This window comes from Saccopteryx leptura, chromosome 4 (genome assembly GCF_036850995.1).
Source record: "Saccopteryx leptura isolate mSacLep1 chromosome 4, mSacLep1_pri_phased_curated, whole genome shotgun sequence".
NCBI classification, from domain to species: domain Eukaryota; kingdom Metazoa; phylum Chordata; class Mammalia; order Chiroptera; family Emballonuridae; genus Saccopteryx; species Saccopteryx leptura.
The window spans coordinates 125631953-125648961 of NC_089506.1; the positions used below are offsets into that span (position 1 = coordinate 125631953).

Below are 17009 nucleotides of genomic sequence, written 5' to 3' on the forward strand. Positions count from 1 at the left end.
AGAGCATGGCTGGGTAAAGGGCTTGCTAGGTGGATCCCAGTCAGGGTGCATGCGGGAGTCTGTCTCTTGGCTTCCCTGCCTCTCACTTAAAAAAATAAAAATAGGGCCTGACCTGTGGTGGCTCAGTGGGTAAAGCATTGACCTGAAATGCTGAGGTTGCCGGTTCGAAACCCTGGGCTTGCCTGGTCAAGGCACATATGGGAGTTGATGCTTCCAGCTCCTCCCCCCTTCTCTCTCTCAGCCTCTCTCTCTGTCCCCTCTCTCTAAAATGAATAAATAAAATCTCAAATCAAATAATTAAATAAATAAAAATTTTAAAAAATAAAAATAGGTAAATAGATCTGTGGTAGACTCTCCAAGGGGCTATAGAATGCACAGTGATCTGCTGTGCTGCCATCTCTGGGGGGAAATCTCTCCGTTCCTAGGCCATTTTCAAATCTGTACGGATAGGGTCAAGCTGGATACCCTCTGAGATACTCTAATAAACATGTGTCACCATAATCAGGTGTCTCTGAACCAACCCAAACTCTGAATGCTTCTGAATGACATGACATGCAATAGCTATGCCAGTTGACAGCCCAAACTAGAGGATGTCAGACTAGACATGTGGTTGTGTGGTTTCCTTTTCTTGCCCACAGATCTCTATCTTTATGTGAAACACTGACTTGGCTTAAAGGAAAGGCCTGGCCCTGGTCCATTGGCTCAGTAGTAGAGCGTCAGCCCAGTGTATGGACATCCCAGGTTCGATTCCTGGTCAGGGCACACAGGGAAGCGACCATCTGCTTCTCTACCCCTACCCTTCTCCCTTCTTGCAATCTTTCTATTCCCCTTCTGCAGCCATGGCTTGGTTGGAGCAAGTTGGCCCTGGGTGCTGAAGATGGCTCCATGGCCTCACCTTAGGCACTAAAATAGCTTGGTTGCCAAGCAACAGAGCAACAGCCCCAGTCTGCCTGGTGGGAGGGCATGCAGGAGTCTATCTCTCTGCCTCCCTGCTTCTCACTTAAGAAAAAAAAAGGGAAGGCCTGTCTGTGACCTCAAATCCCTTGTGAAGTCATAATACAACCTTAGCTTTTCCCTTAAATGAGAAGATAAAACTAGTGTAAATTCGCCTGACCTGTGGTGGCGCAGTGGATAAAACGTCAACCTGGAAATGCTGAGGTCGCCGGTTCGAAACCCTGAGTTTGCCTGGTCAAGGCACATATGGGAGTTGATGCTTCCAGCTCCTCCCCCCCCTCTCTGTCTCTCTCTCTCCTCTCTAAAATGAATAAATAAAAAAATTAAAAAAAATTATTAAAAACAAAACAAAACTGGCATAAATTCATTTAACCCCTGCCCTGTCCAGGCCACTGGTATCAAAGCTTGGAATTGGCCTGACCAGGCAGTGGTGAGGTGGATAGAGCGTCAGACTGGGATGCAGAGGACCCAGGTTCGAGACCTCGAGGTCGCCAACTTGAGCGTGGGCTCATCTGGTTTGAGCAAAAAGCCCACCAGCTTGAACCCAAGGTTGCTGGCTCCGGCAAGGGGTTACTCTGTCTGCTGAAGGCCCGTGGTCAAGGCACATATAAGAAAGCAATCAATGAACAACTAAGGTGTTGCAACACACAACAAAAAACTAATGATTGATGCTTCTCATCTCTCTCCATTCCTGTCTGTCTGTCCCTGTCTATCCCTCTCTCTGACTCACTCTCTGTCTCTGTTAAAAAAAAAAAAAAAAAGCTTGGAATTGCTGGGTAGGTGGGTGGGAAAGAGGGAAAGGAGAATGAAGTAGGAAAATTTCCATGGACAAAGGATGAGCAGGAGAGATGGGGACGGGCAGTGAGGGCCCTAAGATCAAGTCCTACTTGGGCTAATGGTCCAGTAACTAGGTCTACAGCCAAAGACAGGGCTGGTGCCAGGACACTGGCTCTAGGGTTAATGCCTGAGGCCTCCTGGTCCTTCAGACCTGGCCAGTTGCCCTGGGGGTCATGCCTAAGTGGGTTGGAAGGACTGGGGGCTACACAGTGCTCAGGTGCCTGCAGGCTGACCTGCAGCGTCTACTTGGTTGGCGGATGGGTATCTCCCCAAGAGACCCAGCAGCTAGACAAGTAAGGAACTTCCCAGGCAGCCAGGAGCATTTGTGCTTGCCAAGGGCTTTGTCAATGACAATTTCCTGGGACCAGGTGGCCCTCCCTCTGCTGCATTGCTGAGTAACTTACAGCTGACCTTTGGGTGGGACTTCTAGGATGCTGGGACATGGAAGGGGGTCTCTATGATCATTGTTACTTGAATATTGAAGGAAATTAGTCTTATTTCTCCCTCACAGATTGAAGGCTGTAGGTGCTCAGTGAACATCTGATGACAACCTGTACCTGCTCTTTGACGAGGCTATAGAAGTCTTTCAGACAAAAGCACAGAAGCCTCATCTCATCAGCACAGAGAACTTATTTATTTTCAGGTGAAGTCAATAAATAATTCTCATGATTCCCACCTGACATAAGCCCCACAAAGGGGCCACAGAAAGAGGAGGCTGTGTTGCTTCCTGGGTAAGGCGCTCCAGGCTGGAGCCCATGGAATAACTGTGTCTGGCCAGGCTGGCTCAGCCTCCACTCTTCAAGTGGAGCTGGATCTGAATTCTGAGGAAGGCCTTGAGGTTCTCGTCAGCCACATGCTCCTGCAGGGTGGCCAGGGCCTGCTCCCCACCATCCTGGTAGTGCTTCAGCAGTGCATCTGCGTAATCCATCCACACACAGTTGGGGCAGCCGCTCATGCAACAGTTTGTGGGGGGCTGCGGCACAGGTGGTGGTGGGTACAGGGCTTCTGAGGCATCTCTACCAGGCAGAGAGGACTTGGGATGTCTGGTGTCATCTGTACCTTTTTGGGAGCCCTCTTCCACACAGTCCTTTCTGAACTCTCTGCGGCCTTCACAGACTGGGATCCAGGGATGGTACCTGCGCAGAGTCCTGTGGCCTCCAGGAAGTCTGTGACACCAGTCCCAGCTGCAGAATTGGCCTGGCCCCTGAAAATGCAGATAAGCCTGTGAGTGTCACCAGCCCCCAGCTCATGGAAATTTCACCAGTCTGCTGTCAGTAGTAGAGAGCTCCACATCCTCCTTGGCTTTAACACTTTGTGTGACCTTAGATAAGTTACTTCATTCACCTCTAGACACGGTTTCCATCCACAAAGTGAACATGATGGTTGGTATGAAGATGACATGATACAAAGCATGAGAAGAGCTGGGTTTAGGGTCTGGCACTAGGTGTGCATTCCAGCAGATAGTGGGGTGGGGATGGGAAGCTTGGCACCTCCAGCTAAGAAGGCTCTGCTCCATGGACAGGAATGGGGCATTGGAAGCCACCTCTCCTTCTCCAACAAGTACAGACTGCCTGTCCCCCTGATCATCTGACTAACCACATGTGTTAATTTCCTTCTATCACAGAAGTCTAGGCTGCTTAGGTCATTCCCAAAGGCCTGTGGGCAGCCCTCCCTGCCTCCTCCAGTCCCAGCCTAGCCCTGGGGCTCCCTTCCCTGCTCCATGTGTCTCCCGGGCATTCAACACTGATGGAATCAGACCAAATTTCATTTATTTCTAATTCCTCTTGCAAGGAGCATCAGCTCCTTGTTTACTGCCGCTTTCCCAAGGGGCTCGCATACAGCAGGCACTCAGTAGAAACTGTCGAACGGGTGAACGAGCTCAGAACCCAGCTGGCACTGTCCCGGAGCTCTGCCCAGTGACAAAACAGCCCTTCTCGCAGACTGGGAGTGGTGCCTAGCGAGAGCAGAATGCAAAAGAGGCGAGGCCTTGCCTGCCTGCCGCGCGGTGGCTACAGTCACCAACCCCTGAAAGCGGGGAGGCCGGGGGGGGGGGGGGCTTCTCCGGTCCGTGCCCGCCCCAGTCCCGCGAACGAGTCCCCGCCCGGCCCCCGCCACCGCATGCTTCCCCGCAGGTTTTACCAAGCAGAGAGCAGCTGCGGCCACTGCCCGGCCTCCCCCGGCTGCGTTCCGCAGCATCACCCACAATCTGTCTCAAGGCGCTTGCGCGCTCGTCTCCGCCCCGTGCAGGCCGCGAGCGGCGAACTCCTTGGCCAATAGCAGCTGGGCTGGGAGCTGCGCCGCCCCAATGAGCAAGGAGTTGAGCACAGGAAGCAGAAGTGACGGTCGTGAGTCGGAAAGAAGTGGCCTTTCCGGTGCCGCAGCGGGTGCAGATGGCGGGAGCTGGGCGCCGAACCCCTGCGGGGACAGCGGGGCCTAGCGACCCAAGGCGGCCGCAGAGGCCGTGGGAGCAGCTTCAGGGGAAGCAGCTATTGGCGCCGAGGCCCAGGCCACGCAGGTGAGTCTCACCGCCCCGTAGTCTGCCCAGGCCCCTCGACTGGCCAAGCTCCGCGCCCTGCCCTATCCATGTCCACATGGGCGCGCCAGCAGGTTAGCTGGCGAGCGGCAGCGCGGGGGAGTCTCCAGTGTGACAGTTGCCACCTTCCAGGGTGCCATCTTTGCCATCTTGGACGAGGTCAGGGAGCGACGGCCCCCCTGGGGCGCTCGGAGCGTTCTGCGAGAATCCGGTTCAGGGACTGCCTCCGGGTGAAGATGCTGCTTTTTTTTTTTTTTTTTGTATTTTTCCGAAGCCAGAAATGGGGAGGCAGTCAGACAGACTCCCGCATGCGCCCGACCGAGATCCACCCGGCCCACCAGGGGGCAATGCTCTGCCCATCTGGGGCGTTGCTCTGTTGTGACCAGAGCCATCCTAGCGCCTGAGGTAGAGGCCACAGAGCCATCCTCAGCGCCCGGGCAAACCTTGCTCCAATGGAGCCTCGGCTGCGGGAGGGGAAGAGAGAGACAGAGAGGAAGGAGAGGGGGAGGGGTGGAGAAGCAGACGGGTGCTTCTCCTGTGTGCCCTGGCCGGGAATCAAACCCTGGACTCCTGCACGCCAGGCTGATGCTCTACCACTGAGCCAACCAGCCAGGGCCAGGGTGCTGCTTTGACTAGCGTGTCCCCCAGCAGCCAGGATGACCTGCGAAGCTTCTTTTTCAGGCTCAACTTCGATTTCTTTGACTCTGCTTATGCGGACTTGGGACGTGTCTCACCCCCATGTTCTCCTTCTTAGCAAAGAAAAGAAGAAAGTGAATTGTAAGCCCAAGAACCAGGATGAACAGGAAATCCCCCTCCGTCTCCGAGAAATAATGAGGAGCCGCCAGGAGATGAAAAACCCCGTCAGTAACAAGAAGAGGAAGAAACAAGGTAATGTGCAAGTCTATGTGGGTGGTAATAAAACGTAATTGCCCAAATATCTAATGGCCTGTCAGTGGTCTGAGTGTGCGAGAACATGCAGAGTACTGACCCAAGGCCGGTGTCTCCAAGGCCACAGCAGCCGCTGAGGCCAATGTAGTTTCAGATGAGACCCCAAAGAAGACTTGGGCCTTGTGTAAGGACCCTTCATTTCCCCCAAGAGCAGTGGAGATTTATCAAAAGAGATGATCCGTTCAGCTTTACTTTGAAAAAGGTCGCTGTGGAACAAGTGAAGGAGGGAGAGTGGACAGGGCAGGCCCGTGAGGCTTTTGCAAGTGAGACATGGTGGAGAGAAGCAGGTGGTTTCTGGGGGTTAAGGAGGGAATTGAGGCCCCTCTGACAAACTGACCCCAACCCTCCCCCAAGGCCAGCCTGGGGCCCACCCATCAGCTTCTGCATAGATACATATTCATTTTCCCAAATGTAGAGCTGACTTTACAGCTATTTAATAATTTCACCTAAACCTTGGGCTTTTTTTTTTTTTTTACAGAGACAGAGAGAGAGTCAGATAGATAGGGACAGATAGGACGGAGAGAGATGAGAAGCATCAATTTTTTTTTCATTGTGACACCTTAGTTGTTCATTGATTGCTTTCTCATATGTGCCTTAACCATGGGCCTTCAGCAGACCAACCCCTTTCAAGCCAGCGACCTCGGGTCCAAGCTGGTGAGCTTTTTGCTCAAAGCAGATGAGCCTGTGCTCAAACTGGCGACCTCGGGGTCTCGAACCTGGGTCCTCAGCATCCCAGTTCGATGCTCTATCCACTGTGCCACCACCTGGTCAGGCAACCTTGGGCTTTTTATTGGGGGTTACCTGGCTGCCAAAGGCATAGTGAAATAGGTAAGGAAGGGCAGGGGTGGAGGAGGTGCACTGACCTGGGGAAAGATGGCACATTTGAACCATGCTTTTTCAGTGAACCCTTTTTTTAGTACTACTGGTCACAAGAATTAGGAGATATTTCACAATGAATATGAAGCTGTAAAATATCCCCTAATTTTTGTGAGCAGTATATTTAAAAGATAAACAACCCTGTTGGTTAGAGTATTGTCCCCAGTACGCCAAAGTCACAGGTTTGATCCCTGGGCAGGGCACATGCAAGAATCAACCAGTGAGTCTGACCTGTGGTGGCACAGTGGATAAAGCATCAACCTGGAATGCTGAGGTCGCTGGTTCAAAACCCTGCACTTGTCTGGTCAAGGCACATGTGGGAGTTGATGCTTCCTGCTCCTCCCCTCTTTCTCTCTCTCTCTCCCTCTTCTCTAAAATAAATAAATAAAATTTTAAAAAAGAATCAACCAGTGAATGCATAAATAAGTGGAACAACAAATGCATGTTTCTCTCTCCCCCCTTCTCGCTAAAGTCAATCAATGAACATTTTAAAAATCCCTTCTAAAAAATAAAAAAATATGGCCCTGCCGGTTCGCTCAGTGGTAGAGCGTCAGCCTGGCGTGCAGGAGTCCTGGGTTCGATTCCAGGCCAGGGCACACAGGAGAAGCACCCGCCTGCTTCTCCACCCCTCCCCCTCTCCTTCCTCTCTCTCTCTCTCTTCCCCTCCCGCAGCTGAGGCTCCATTGGAGCAAAGATGGCCTGGGCGCTGAGGATGGCTCCATGACCTCTGCCTCAGGAGCTAGAATGGCTCTGGTCGCAATAGAGCAACACCCCAGATGGGCAGAGCATCGTCCCCTGGTGGGCATGCCGGGTGGATCCCGGTCGGGTGCATGCGGGAGTCTTGACTGCCTCCCTGTTTCCAACTTCAGAAAAATACAAATAAATAAATAAATAAATGAAAATAAAAAATAGCCTACCAGGCGGTGGCGCAACCGATAGAGTGTCAGACTGGGACACGGAGGACCCAGGTTTGAAACCCCGAGGTTGCTGGCTTGAGCGTGAGTTCATCTGGCTTAAGCAGAGGCTTACCAGCTTGAGCAAGGAGTCACTTGCTCAGCTGTACCCCCTGGTCAAGGCACATATGAAAAAACAATCACTGAACAATTAAAGAGCTACAACAAAGAATTGATGCTTCTCATCTCTCTCCCTTCCTGTCTGTCCCTATCTGTCCCTCTCTCTGACTCAACTCTCTCTGTCAAGAAAAACAAACAGGCCCTGGCTGGTTGGCTCAGTGGTAGAGCGTCGGCCTGGTGTGCGGGAGTCCCAGGTTCGATTCCCGGCCAGGGCACACAGGAGAGAAGTGCCCATCTGCTTCTCCACCCCTTCCCCTCTCCTTCCTCTCTGTCTCTCTCTTCCCCTCCCGCAGCCAAGGCTCCATTGGAGCAAAGTGGCCTGGGGCGTTGAGGACGGCTCCATGGCCTCTGCATCAGTGCTAGAATGGCTCTGGTTGCAACAAGCATTGCCCCCTGATGGGCATGCCGGGTGGATCCCGGTCAGGCGCATGTGGGAGTCTGACTGCCTCCCTGTTTTCAACTTCAGAAAAAAAAAAAAAAAGAAAAACAAACCCACATACATGGTAAAATCAAATAGTTCTGAAAGACATCAAGTGAGGTGTAGCCTTCCTCCCCCTAAAAGAAACCACTGCTCATCTTGTAAACCTTCCCAGGAGAAATCTACGCATACTTTCACATCCATACAACGTAAACTATATACCTTCTTTCAATGCATTTAGTGTCCTAGGTTTCACTTACAGTGGACTTTATAGATCTATCCACATTGCTGTGTGGAGTTCCAGTGTGCTCTCCTATACACCTGGGTAGTGATGTCTCTGAGTGGACACAGGGGACTTATTCAGCAGTCTCCTACTGGTGGATGTTTTGGTTCTTATTTCTTTTTTCAGCCAAGCTACAATGACATCTTTAACATGTACCAGTGGGCTATGGGGACTCCATCCCTGTGGGTGCCCAGAGATTGGTATCTTAGATCCTTTTCAGCCACTGTAGTTGGGCTGCTCCCTTTTCAGTCTAGTCTTCCCTTCTTATGGCCTTGAGAGGGGCATGACCATGGTGGCTAGCTTGGCACCACCCACTCTGCCCTGCCCTTCATGCCCTATCTCCCTTTGTCCTCAGCTCAGGCAGCTTTCAGAAAGACGTTGGAGAAGGAAGCAAGGGGAATGGGTCCAGACATTGCAGTCCCCAAGTTCAAGCAGAGGAAGTGGGAGTCCGATGGGGCCTACATTCAGCGCATGGAGCAGGAGGCCCAGCACGTGCTGTTCCTCAACAAGAACCAGGACAACCAGCAACCTGAGGTGCAGGCGGCTCCCAAGAAGTCAGAGCTGAAGAAAGCGTGAGCAGGGGCTGGAGGAGCTTGGGTCCCATGATCATCTTCTGTAGCGACAGTTTTGTTGCCAGGGGCACCCCCACTGCACTCCATGGTTCAGGGTTGCTCTGATATGGAACTGAGGGTCTAATTTTGAATTCCAAAAGCCAGAACAAGTCAGGGCCAGCTGTCCAGCCCAGGCTTGTTGCTGAATGGAACTAGAGAAAAAATGCTCTGTCCCCCAGGAGGGCTTTTTGGACACTGGGGACCATACCTGCCCCTGTGGAAATCAGGGCTGTGGGAGGGGTGTGGGTGAGACTGACACACAGCCTTGTCATTCCCTCTCTGATCGGCAGACACCACTTTCTCTGCCTAGATGTGGACTGGGGTTCTTTTCCTAATGTCACCTTTCCTGTCTGGAGTAGATTTGAGGACCCTTAGCAGTGACTCCCTATTAGCCTCAGCTTCTTGTTTGTGAAGAAGAGGTGCTGGCAACTCCATTGCACAGTCTTGGCCAGCTGGATTCAGGCCCTCTCTGGTGGAGAGCGGTGGGTGGTGGTATGATTGGGGACTTGGAGGCAGCCACCTGGGCTCTGTCTCGGGCATCCTGCAAAGGCAGGGCAACTCCACATCCTGCTAATACAGTGAACTGAAAGTAGGGAATCAGAATGGCATTGTGTTTTTTTCCCCAGGTTCCAGAGACGGCGACAGGAAAAAGTCTGGCAGAGAAGAGAGGAAAAGGCAGCAGAGCAGCTAGAGCAGGAGCTGCTCCAAGGTGGCTCATTTGGATGGGACTGTGTTAGCCCTAGGTGGGGGCTTGGGGGCTGGCGGGTATCTGTGTTCCCCCGAGATGATGGATGGGCAGATAGCAGTTTAGGTGCCAGGACTGCAGTGGTTGTGTGGGCAGTAGGCCTCAGGGGTGCTCCTCTGCTCCTCCAGATACAGTGAAGTTTGGTGAGGTTGCCCTACAGCCTCCTGAGCTGACTGCCAAGCCCAGAACAAGCGTGAGCAGGAGCCAGGTAAGCAGGGGTTGGGGACTTCCTATTTGTCACTGGTGAGTGTGGTTCTCACTGGGCTTAACAGCTCCTAGACCAGGCTCTTTGTCATCTCCCCTCTTCCTGAATCTGCTGTTCCTTCTGTATCTGGTCCTCAGCCCAGCAAGAAATCACTGATGCTGGGGATGCTTTTGAGCCCTGGCAGTGTGTCCCAGCCTCTAGCCACCTCAGTGGCCCAACAGCGGATCATGGTGAAGGAGAGAGAGCGGGCTGTGCAGGCCTACAGGGCAATAAAGAAGCGGCAGTGGTGGCAGCAACAGCAGCAGCAGCAGAAGGCTTAGTCAGCCCACCTCCCTCCCGTGAAGAAGCCACAGAAGTGTCTGTGAAGGCAAGAGACTAGGGCTGCCACACTCACTGGGAGGGGGCGTTGGCAGGGGCCCACAGATCAAAGTCCTTTCCCTGGACACATCCAAAGCCTGGTATACCAGCTCCCAAGTTCAGGAAAGGGCTCTAGTGGCGCTTTATCCACTGCGCCACTGTGGTGGCGCAGTGGATAAAGCGTCGACCTGGAAATGCTGAGGTCGCCGGTTCAAAACCCTGGGCTTCCCTGGTCGAGGCACATAGGGAGTTGATGCCTCCGCTCCTCCCCCGTCTCTCTCTCCTCTCTCTCTCTCCCTCTCTCTCCTCTCTAAAATGAATAAATAAAATAAAAAATAAAAAACAAACAAACTACTCTTTCATGAGTGACCATCTGCCAGGCCTGTCTCACACAGCATACCATCTATCCTGAGCCCCTGTAGATGGGCCCAGCACCTGGTTGAGATACAGCCAGTCACACCCAGCATGATTCCCATGAACCTAGCATCACTCTCAGCTCTGTTCTGAACACACAGGTCTGGGCTGAGACAACCAGGAGCCAATTCCACAATCCTGTCTCTAAATGCCAATTAATTGTAGATACTGCTCACTTAGGTCAACCAAACCCATCACAGGCTGCCCTGGATTCAACAGAGCAGCACAGCTGTAGGCACAAGTCAGGCAGCAGGCCTGTGCAAGGGAGGGTAGACCCTGGGTAAGGGGTGGTCAGCATGTAGACCACCTGCTCATAGTGCTACTGTTAAGTCCCCACAAAGGCAGGGGAAGACTAATGATGCCACCCACACAGAGGGCATGAGTTGCAGGAAACATTTTTTTTTTAAGATTTTATTTATTCATTATAGAGAGGGGAGAGAGAAGGGGGGAAGAGCAGGAAGCATCAACTCCCATATGTGCCTCGACCAGGCAAGCCCAGGGTTTTGAACCGACAACCTCAGCGTTTCCAGGTTGACACTTTATCCACTGCGCTACCACAGGTCAGGCGAGGAAACATTTTTCATAAAGAAACCACCTTAGCATTTATCATAGTTGCATATAGTAACAAATAAGGCCAGTAGGGGGACCTATCACTTTGGACTTAAGTGATTTTAACAATACATTATACATTTCAAGTTTTTTTTCTTTTTTTGGTTTTTGGAGGTTCATTTATGGAAGATCTTTTGATACTTAACTCTTGAGTTTCTTAGGATTCCTAGCCTTCAGACACAAGGTTTTCTTTCTCTATCCAAGATATGGAGTCTGTTTTCTGTAAGGGACTGTTTCTTCTGGTGGAGGTGTGGTATTTAGAAACCGAGATCTTGGCCCTGGCCGGTTGGCTCAGCGGTAGAGCGTCGGCCTGGCGTGCGGGGGACCCGGGTTCGATTCCCGGCCAGGGCACATAGGAGAAGCACCCATTTGCTTCTCCACCCCCCCCCCTCCTTCCTCTCTGTCTCTCTCTTCCCCTCCCACAGCCAAGGCTCCATTGGAGCAAAGATGGCCCGGGCACTGGGGATGGCTCCTTGGCCTCTGCCCCAGGCGCTAGAGTCGCTCTGGTCACAGCGGAGCGATGCCCCCTGGTGGGCAGAGCTTCGCCCCTGGTGGGCGTGCCGGGTGGGTGGATCCTGGTCGGGTGCATGCGGGAGTCTGTCTGACTGTCTCTCCCCGTTTCCAGCTTCAGAAAAATACAAAAAAAAAAAAAAAAAAAAATAGAAACCAAGATCTGACCAAGTGGTGGCGCAGTGCATAGAGCATCGGACTGGGATGTGGAGGACCCAGGTTCGAGACCCTGAGGTCGCCAGCTTGAGTGCAGCTCACCATCTTGGACCCAAGGTCACTGGCTTAAGCAAGGGGTTACTTGGTCTACTGTAGCCCCATGGTCAAGGCACATATGAGAAAGCAATCAATGAACTAAGGTGTCGCAACGAAAAACTGATAAGTGATGCTTCTCATCTCTTTCCATTCCTGTCTGTCTATCACTATCTATCCCTCTCTCTGACTTTTTGTCTCTGTAAAAAAAAAAAAAAAAGGCCTGACATGTGGTGGCGCAGTGGATAAAAGCGTCGACCTGGAATACTGAGGTTGCCGGTTCAAAACCCTGGGCTTGCCCAGTCAAGGCACATATGGGAGTTGAAGCTTCCTGCTCCTCCCCTCCTTCTCTCTCTCTCTCTCTCTCTCTCTCTCTCCTCCCCCTCTAAAATGAATAAATAAAAAAAAATAAATAAAAAAAAAAAAAAAAAAAAAAGGCCTGACATGTGGTGGCGCAGTGGGATAAAGCGTTGACCTGGAACACTGAGGTCGCTGGTTCGAAACCTTGGGCTTGCCTGGTCAAGGCACATATGGGAGTTGATGCTTCCTGCTCCTCTCCCTTCTCTCTCTCTCTCTCTCTCCTCTCTCTCTAAAAAAATCAATAAATAAAATATTAAAAAAAAAAAAGATCTGGGTTATAAAAATGCTCATTGATGCTGAGATGTTAATGCTTGTATACTATTTTTGCAGACAGGCCTTAAAAGTAATTTAAAATATACAATTTTACAATTCTGAGTTTATGTTGATACTATTAAAATTTAGTATTTTTTCTTCTGTTTACATCTTTTACACTGAAAATTGTTTTTTAAAAATTTGATCCTCCAACATACATCAGAAAGCTCTAATGTGAAAAGTACTAACACAAAGTACAGAATGAAGTTTAAGGCTTCTTCAGTTTTTTTTAGCCAACTAAAGATGGACAAGCCAGTTATTCTATTTGAATGTCAACTTAAAAGGTTCTTTTCTTTGTCTGGTTATGGTACCAGTTTGATAAACAGATAAGATCTTTTGTTTTTAGTTTTATTTATTTTAGAGGAACACAGGGAATCATTTGTTCCACTTAGTTGGTCACTTCCCTGTTATGTACCCTGTCCTAGCATTGAACCCACAACCTTAGTGTTTTGAGACAATGCTCTAACCAACTGAACTATCCAGCCATGGATTTTTTTTTTCAGGTTTTAAGTTCCCAGTTTTGCTTTGTTTTAGTTCACTTTTGAATATATAAAACATGGTTTGCATAACTCAGAAGTTTATAGTAAAAAAAAAGGGGGACCTTCCCAGCTGCTGTTACCCTGAAGACAGGTCCCAGCGTTCATACCCAGTATTAACTCCTTTTCTGGGAGTCTTGCACTCTTAGCTGAAGAACTGATGAGTTACAGCTTAAGGAGATTCTTCTAACACTTTGTGCTTTTAGCCAGGCTTTGCTCAAGTCCTCTGAAATTTCAGGGATGTCTGAAACTCCTTTCTTTGGGTCCCAAGTTATCTGTTAAATCTACAAGAACCCCACCAATGTGGAGATTGCCCATGTCCACGACTGCTTAGTGGTGTAAGTGAAAATTGGCCCTGGCTGGTTGGCTCAGTGGTAGAACGTCGGCCTGGTGTGCAGGAGTCCTGGGTTCGATTCCGGGCCAGGGCACACAGGAGAAGCGCCCATCTGCTTCTCCACCCCTCCTCCTCTCCTTCCTCTGTCTCTCTCTTCCCCTCCGCAGCTGAGGCTCCATTGGAGCAAAGTTGGCCTGGGCACTGAGGATGGCTCCATGGCTTCTGCCTCAGGCGCTAGAATGGCTCTGGTTGCAACAGAGCAACACCCCAGATGGGCAGAGCATTGCCCCCTGATGGGCGTGCTGGGTGGATCCCGGTCAGGCACATGCGGGAGTCTGTTTGACAGCCTCCCCGTTTCCAACTTAAGAAAAATATTAAAAAAATAAAATAAAAATAATAAAAGAAAATTATTCACAAGGCATGTCTGAGAAAGTGGCACCCAGCAGTGGCACAGGCTGCACACAGCCAAGAGCCAGAAACACTGCAAGGCCTAACATTTCAAACCACACTTGGCAAACACACCCAGTTACCAGTTACAGTAGTTGTTTTTCTCCAGTTACAGTAGTTTTAATGGTTCATGAGACATACAGCTAAATTGTAACCCCAGAACACGCAAATATGACCTTATTTGGGAAAAAGGTTTTTGGAGATGTAATTATGAATCTCAAAGTCTCCTGGATTTAGGATGGGCCCAAAGTCCAATATACAGGTGTGCTTATAAGAGAAGGCCATGGAAAGGAGCAGGCAGAAAGAAATTCAAGTTTGGCCAGCCATGAGCCAAGGACACCAAGAATTACCTGTAGCCATTAGAAGCCAGGAGACAGGCAAGGAATGGATTCTCCCTCAGAGCCTCAAGGGGGAGGATCCAACCATGAGGACACCTTGATTTCAAACTTCTGGCCCCCAGAACTGTAACCATAAACATGTTCCTATAAGCCAGTTTGTGGTAATATGTTATGAGTACCCTAGACACCCACCAACCAACAGTTTTCTCGCTAGCTCCCTCAGCTGAAATGGAAGAACAGAGCAGGAAACTGGGGAGCTGTGACACCAAGGACCTGGGGAATGGAAGGGTGCAGCAGGTTGCTGGCACAAACTCCATGGCACCTATGCCCCATTGTAGCCTCTCCCTGCCTTCTCTACCTGTAGGAACCCTGCCTTCCATGCTTCTCTGGGTGCCCAGGGGGACCAGAGGTCTGGTAGGCCAGTCCTACTCTCCCAGCCCTGGACAGTATTTTCATTCCAATTTTGGCAATCAGGAGTTTCTGTAATCTGGGTGCTTCAGTTTATCCATCACTGCAGCTCAGCACAGAAGCCTGCCTTCTAGGTTTATGCATTTATGCTGGGTCAAATCTCCAGAGGCCTAGTAGAGCCATCCTCTGCCTTCTCTCCATAGAGCCATCCAGCCACGTTCTCCAGTTAGTAGTCACCTGCTGGTTCTGTGGGTGTCCTGGAGCCAGTGCAGCACCCCTGTCAAGCCAGTTCCTTTTCTGGCACTGATTTCTGCCATGGTGATGTTCTGCTTGGCCTGAGCAATGATGTCTGGGAGCCTGATTAAGGACTTCATCTCCTCTGTGGTCATGTAACAGGGTAGGTCACTGGAGCAAAAGGGATGCCTTGTCAAAGTGGGCCCCACAAGCCCACCCCACCCCCACTGCACTCCTCCCTAAGGTGCCACCCCTTCCTGGCTACACTTCAAGGGAGCTCCTCTTTGAGCATCCTCTAGAGCAGGGGTCCTCAAACTTTTTACACAGGGGGCCAGTTCACTGTCCATCAGACTGTTGGGGGGCCGCCACATACAGTGCTCCTCTCACTGACCACCAGTGAAAGAGGTGCCCCTTTCCGGAAGTGCGGCGGGAGCTGTATAAATGGTTTCAGGTGGCCACATGCGGCCCGTGGGCCATAGTTTGGGGATGCCTGCTCTAGAGTGTTCCCCCTTGGGCCACAGACCCATACATTTTATTGAAGAGTATCAGGATCGATGCTTCTGCAAGTGGTTCTGCAGAAAGGACGCCCAGGAGCTGCATGCATGACGCAGAGAGCTGGGTGGGGTTGGAGGCATCCATCATGAACTGGGAAGAAGAGGAAAAAAGTTCAGGGCCACTCTGATGAAGACAGTGTCTGCCAAATCTCCTCCCTAGGCATCATAGACCTGGCTCAGGAACGGCAAATGACTTTTGAAACAAAGGGCTTAGAGGATAGGCAGAAGCAGAAGGAAATGAGGTGTATGAGAGTGACCAATTGTCACCCATGTGGAAGTCTCCTCATGTGGCCATCAGGAAGGGTTCTGTTTTTCCAGGAAGGGTCCCAAAATTTGGGACATGGGGTTTGCCAGGATGGGATGAACCGAGAAATGTGGAATTTAAACATAAATGTAAAAACACATCCATGGCAACAAGGTAGAGGGTGGGCATTAGGCAGTTACTTGCAGAGCACGAACACTGCCCTGAGCAAGCCTTTAGCTGGGGAGCGGGAGGACTAGGGATCAGGCTGAGTTCCCCCCAGGAAGCAATAGCATGAGCCCTGTTTCTTGACTAGCTAGCATGGTCGTCCAGAAATCCAAACTCCCTCTTATACAAAGTGAGGTCGGGGAGTAGACAATACCGATATGGGGACCTAATTCTAAAAGAATTCAAAAGAATATGACCTACCAGGAGAGAGCGGCAGTTTCCATAGTAACTGGACCAGATGGGACCCATGCACCCCCCCAGCTCCCGGATTGTGATCTTTCTGTGCGCCATAATGTCAGTAAGGTTGGTGCCCACCTGTGGGGAAAAAAACAGGATGCAGAGACCTCCACAAGCTCTTTCCCAGAATAACAACGTACCTGGTCATTTACACTATAACCTAAACCCCCAAAGACCCTTTATCAAGGTCTTAGGCCCTAAAGCAGAACCCTAACAAAGGGGTGGGGGTACAGACGCTTCCCAGAGTTCTGGGCCCTACCCCTCCTGGCTGGCTGTGGCCAAAGAATCAACTTATACCAGTGGATTCGCTGTGGCCAAAAAATCAACTACCAGTGGATTCACCCTGTGGGGCGACCAGCGACAGTAATCTAAACAGTGTGTGGAGGGGCGGCTCGGGATTCCCCCGCCAAGCACCCACTTCCACCACGGCTCTTTCCCAGTGGGACCAGCTCCTTCCTGTGACTCTTCCCCTGGGATGTATTTAACTCATCTAACCGGCTAGATTCGTTTCCGCTTAAGAACCCAAAGCAGTTTGCAAACCGCAAGGAGTACCGTTTCTACTAAAATCCCGGGAGGGCAACGCCTACCGTGGGCCGCGTCGGAGGAGGATCGCCCAGGTCGCCCTTCCCATCCTGAGAACTCAGCTATGCGAGGCGGTCAAGGACTCCAAGAGGGGCAGAGGAGAGCGGCGGCTGGACCTCCGACCCGGGCTTTCCCCCAGCCCTCTAGGACCCCTCTCCAGTCCCCACTGCGACCCCGTCCCCGATCGCCCCATGAGCGTCCCGCGTCCCGCGTCCCCTAACCCCGGTCACCCCAGGCGTCCCCCACACCGCACCCCGGCCCCCCACCACCAGGCACCCCTTGTCTCCCTAGATCTCCTCGCCCGGGGCGGAAGGATAGTCTGCAATCGTGTCACCAACAGCGACTTCCCCACGCCTGTAGCCCCCAACAGTAGACACATCTCAATCTCTCGCGCCATTCGGAACCCGTAGCTCCGCACTGCAGCGATGCAAGGCTCGCCCTCACCCCACTTTGATTGGATAAACCACTGCTTCTTTCTTTTTTTTCTTTCTTTTTCTAATTTTTAGAGCTTCTCATTGGTCTTCGGCGCGGCCCAAATCGGCGCACAGCGTCTGGGGCGAGCGGAAAGGCTGCCCT

The 17009-nt window shown here is 51.3% G+C and overlaps 3 protein-coding genes across 4 annotated transcripts; 1 reads left to right on the forward strand and 2 right to left on the reverse strand.

The window, feature by feature from the left end:
- Nucleotides 1-2403: 2403 nt before the first annotated feature.
- OXLD1 (oxidoreductase like domain containing 1) lies at nucleotides 2404-4064 on the reverse strand. Its single transcript, XM_066381550.1, has 2 exons — nucleotides 3931-4064; nucleotides 2404-2995 (listed from the first exon to the last, which is right to left on the reverse strand). The coding sequence occupies exons 1-2, from the start codon at nucleotides 3985-3987 to the stop codon at nucleotides 2576-2578; spliced, it is 477 nt and encodes a 158-aa protein (XP_066237647.1). The 5' UTR covers nucleotides 3988-4064; the 3' UTR covers nucleotides 2404-2575.
- A 109-nt stretch (nucleotides 4065-4173) lies between these two features.
- On the forward strand, nucleotides 4174-9992 carry CCDC137 (coiled-coil domain containing 137). The gene is made up of 6 exons (XM_066381545.1): nucleotides 4174-4306; nucleotides 5079-5212; nucleotides 8278-8494; nucleotides 9160-9242; nucleotides 9407-9486; nucleotides 9621-9992. The coding sequence occupies exons 1-6, from the start codon at nucleotides 4182-4184 to the stop codon at nucleotides 9801-9803; spliced, it is 822 nt and encodes a 273-aa protein (XP_066237642.1). The 5' UTR covers nucleotides 4174-4181; the 3' UTR covers nucleotides 9804-9992.
- A 2048-nt stretch (nucleotides 9993-12040) lies between these two features.
- Nucleotides 12041-17002, reverse strand: ARL16 (ADP ribosylation factor like GTPase 16). 2 transcript variants are annotated; one of them, XM_066381548.1, is made up of 6 exons: nucleotides 16752-16830; nucleotides 16439-16497; nucleotides 15816-15929; nucleotides 15121-15236; nucleotides 14595-14762; nucleotides 12041-14073 (listed from the first exon to the last, which is right to left on the reverse strand). In XM_066381548.1, exons 1-6 carry the CDS (start codon nucleotides 16828-16830, stop codon nucleotides 14016-14018), a joined length of 594 nt encoding a protein of 197 aa, XP_066237645.1. In that variant the 3' UTR covers nucleotides 12041-14015. The 2 variants fall into 2 exon arrangements, with proteins under 2 accessions (XP_066237645.1, XP_066237646.1); XM_066381549.1 differs by lacking the exons at nucleotides 16439-16497; nucleotides 16752-16830 and adding an exon at nucleotides 16878-17002.
- Between the last annotated feature and the right edge of the window lie 7 nt (nucleotides 17003-17009).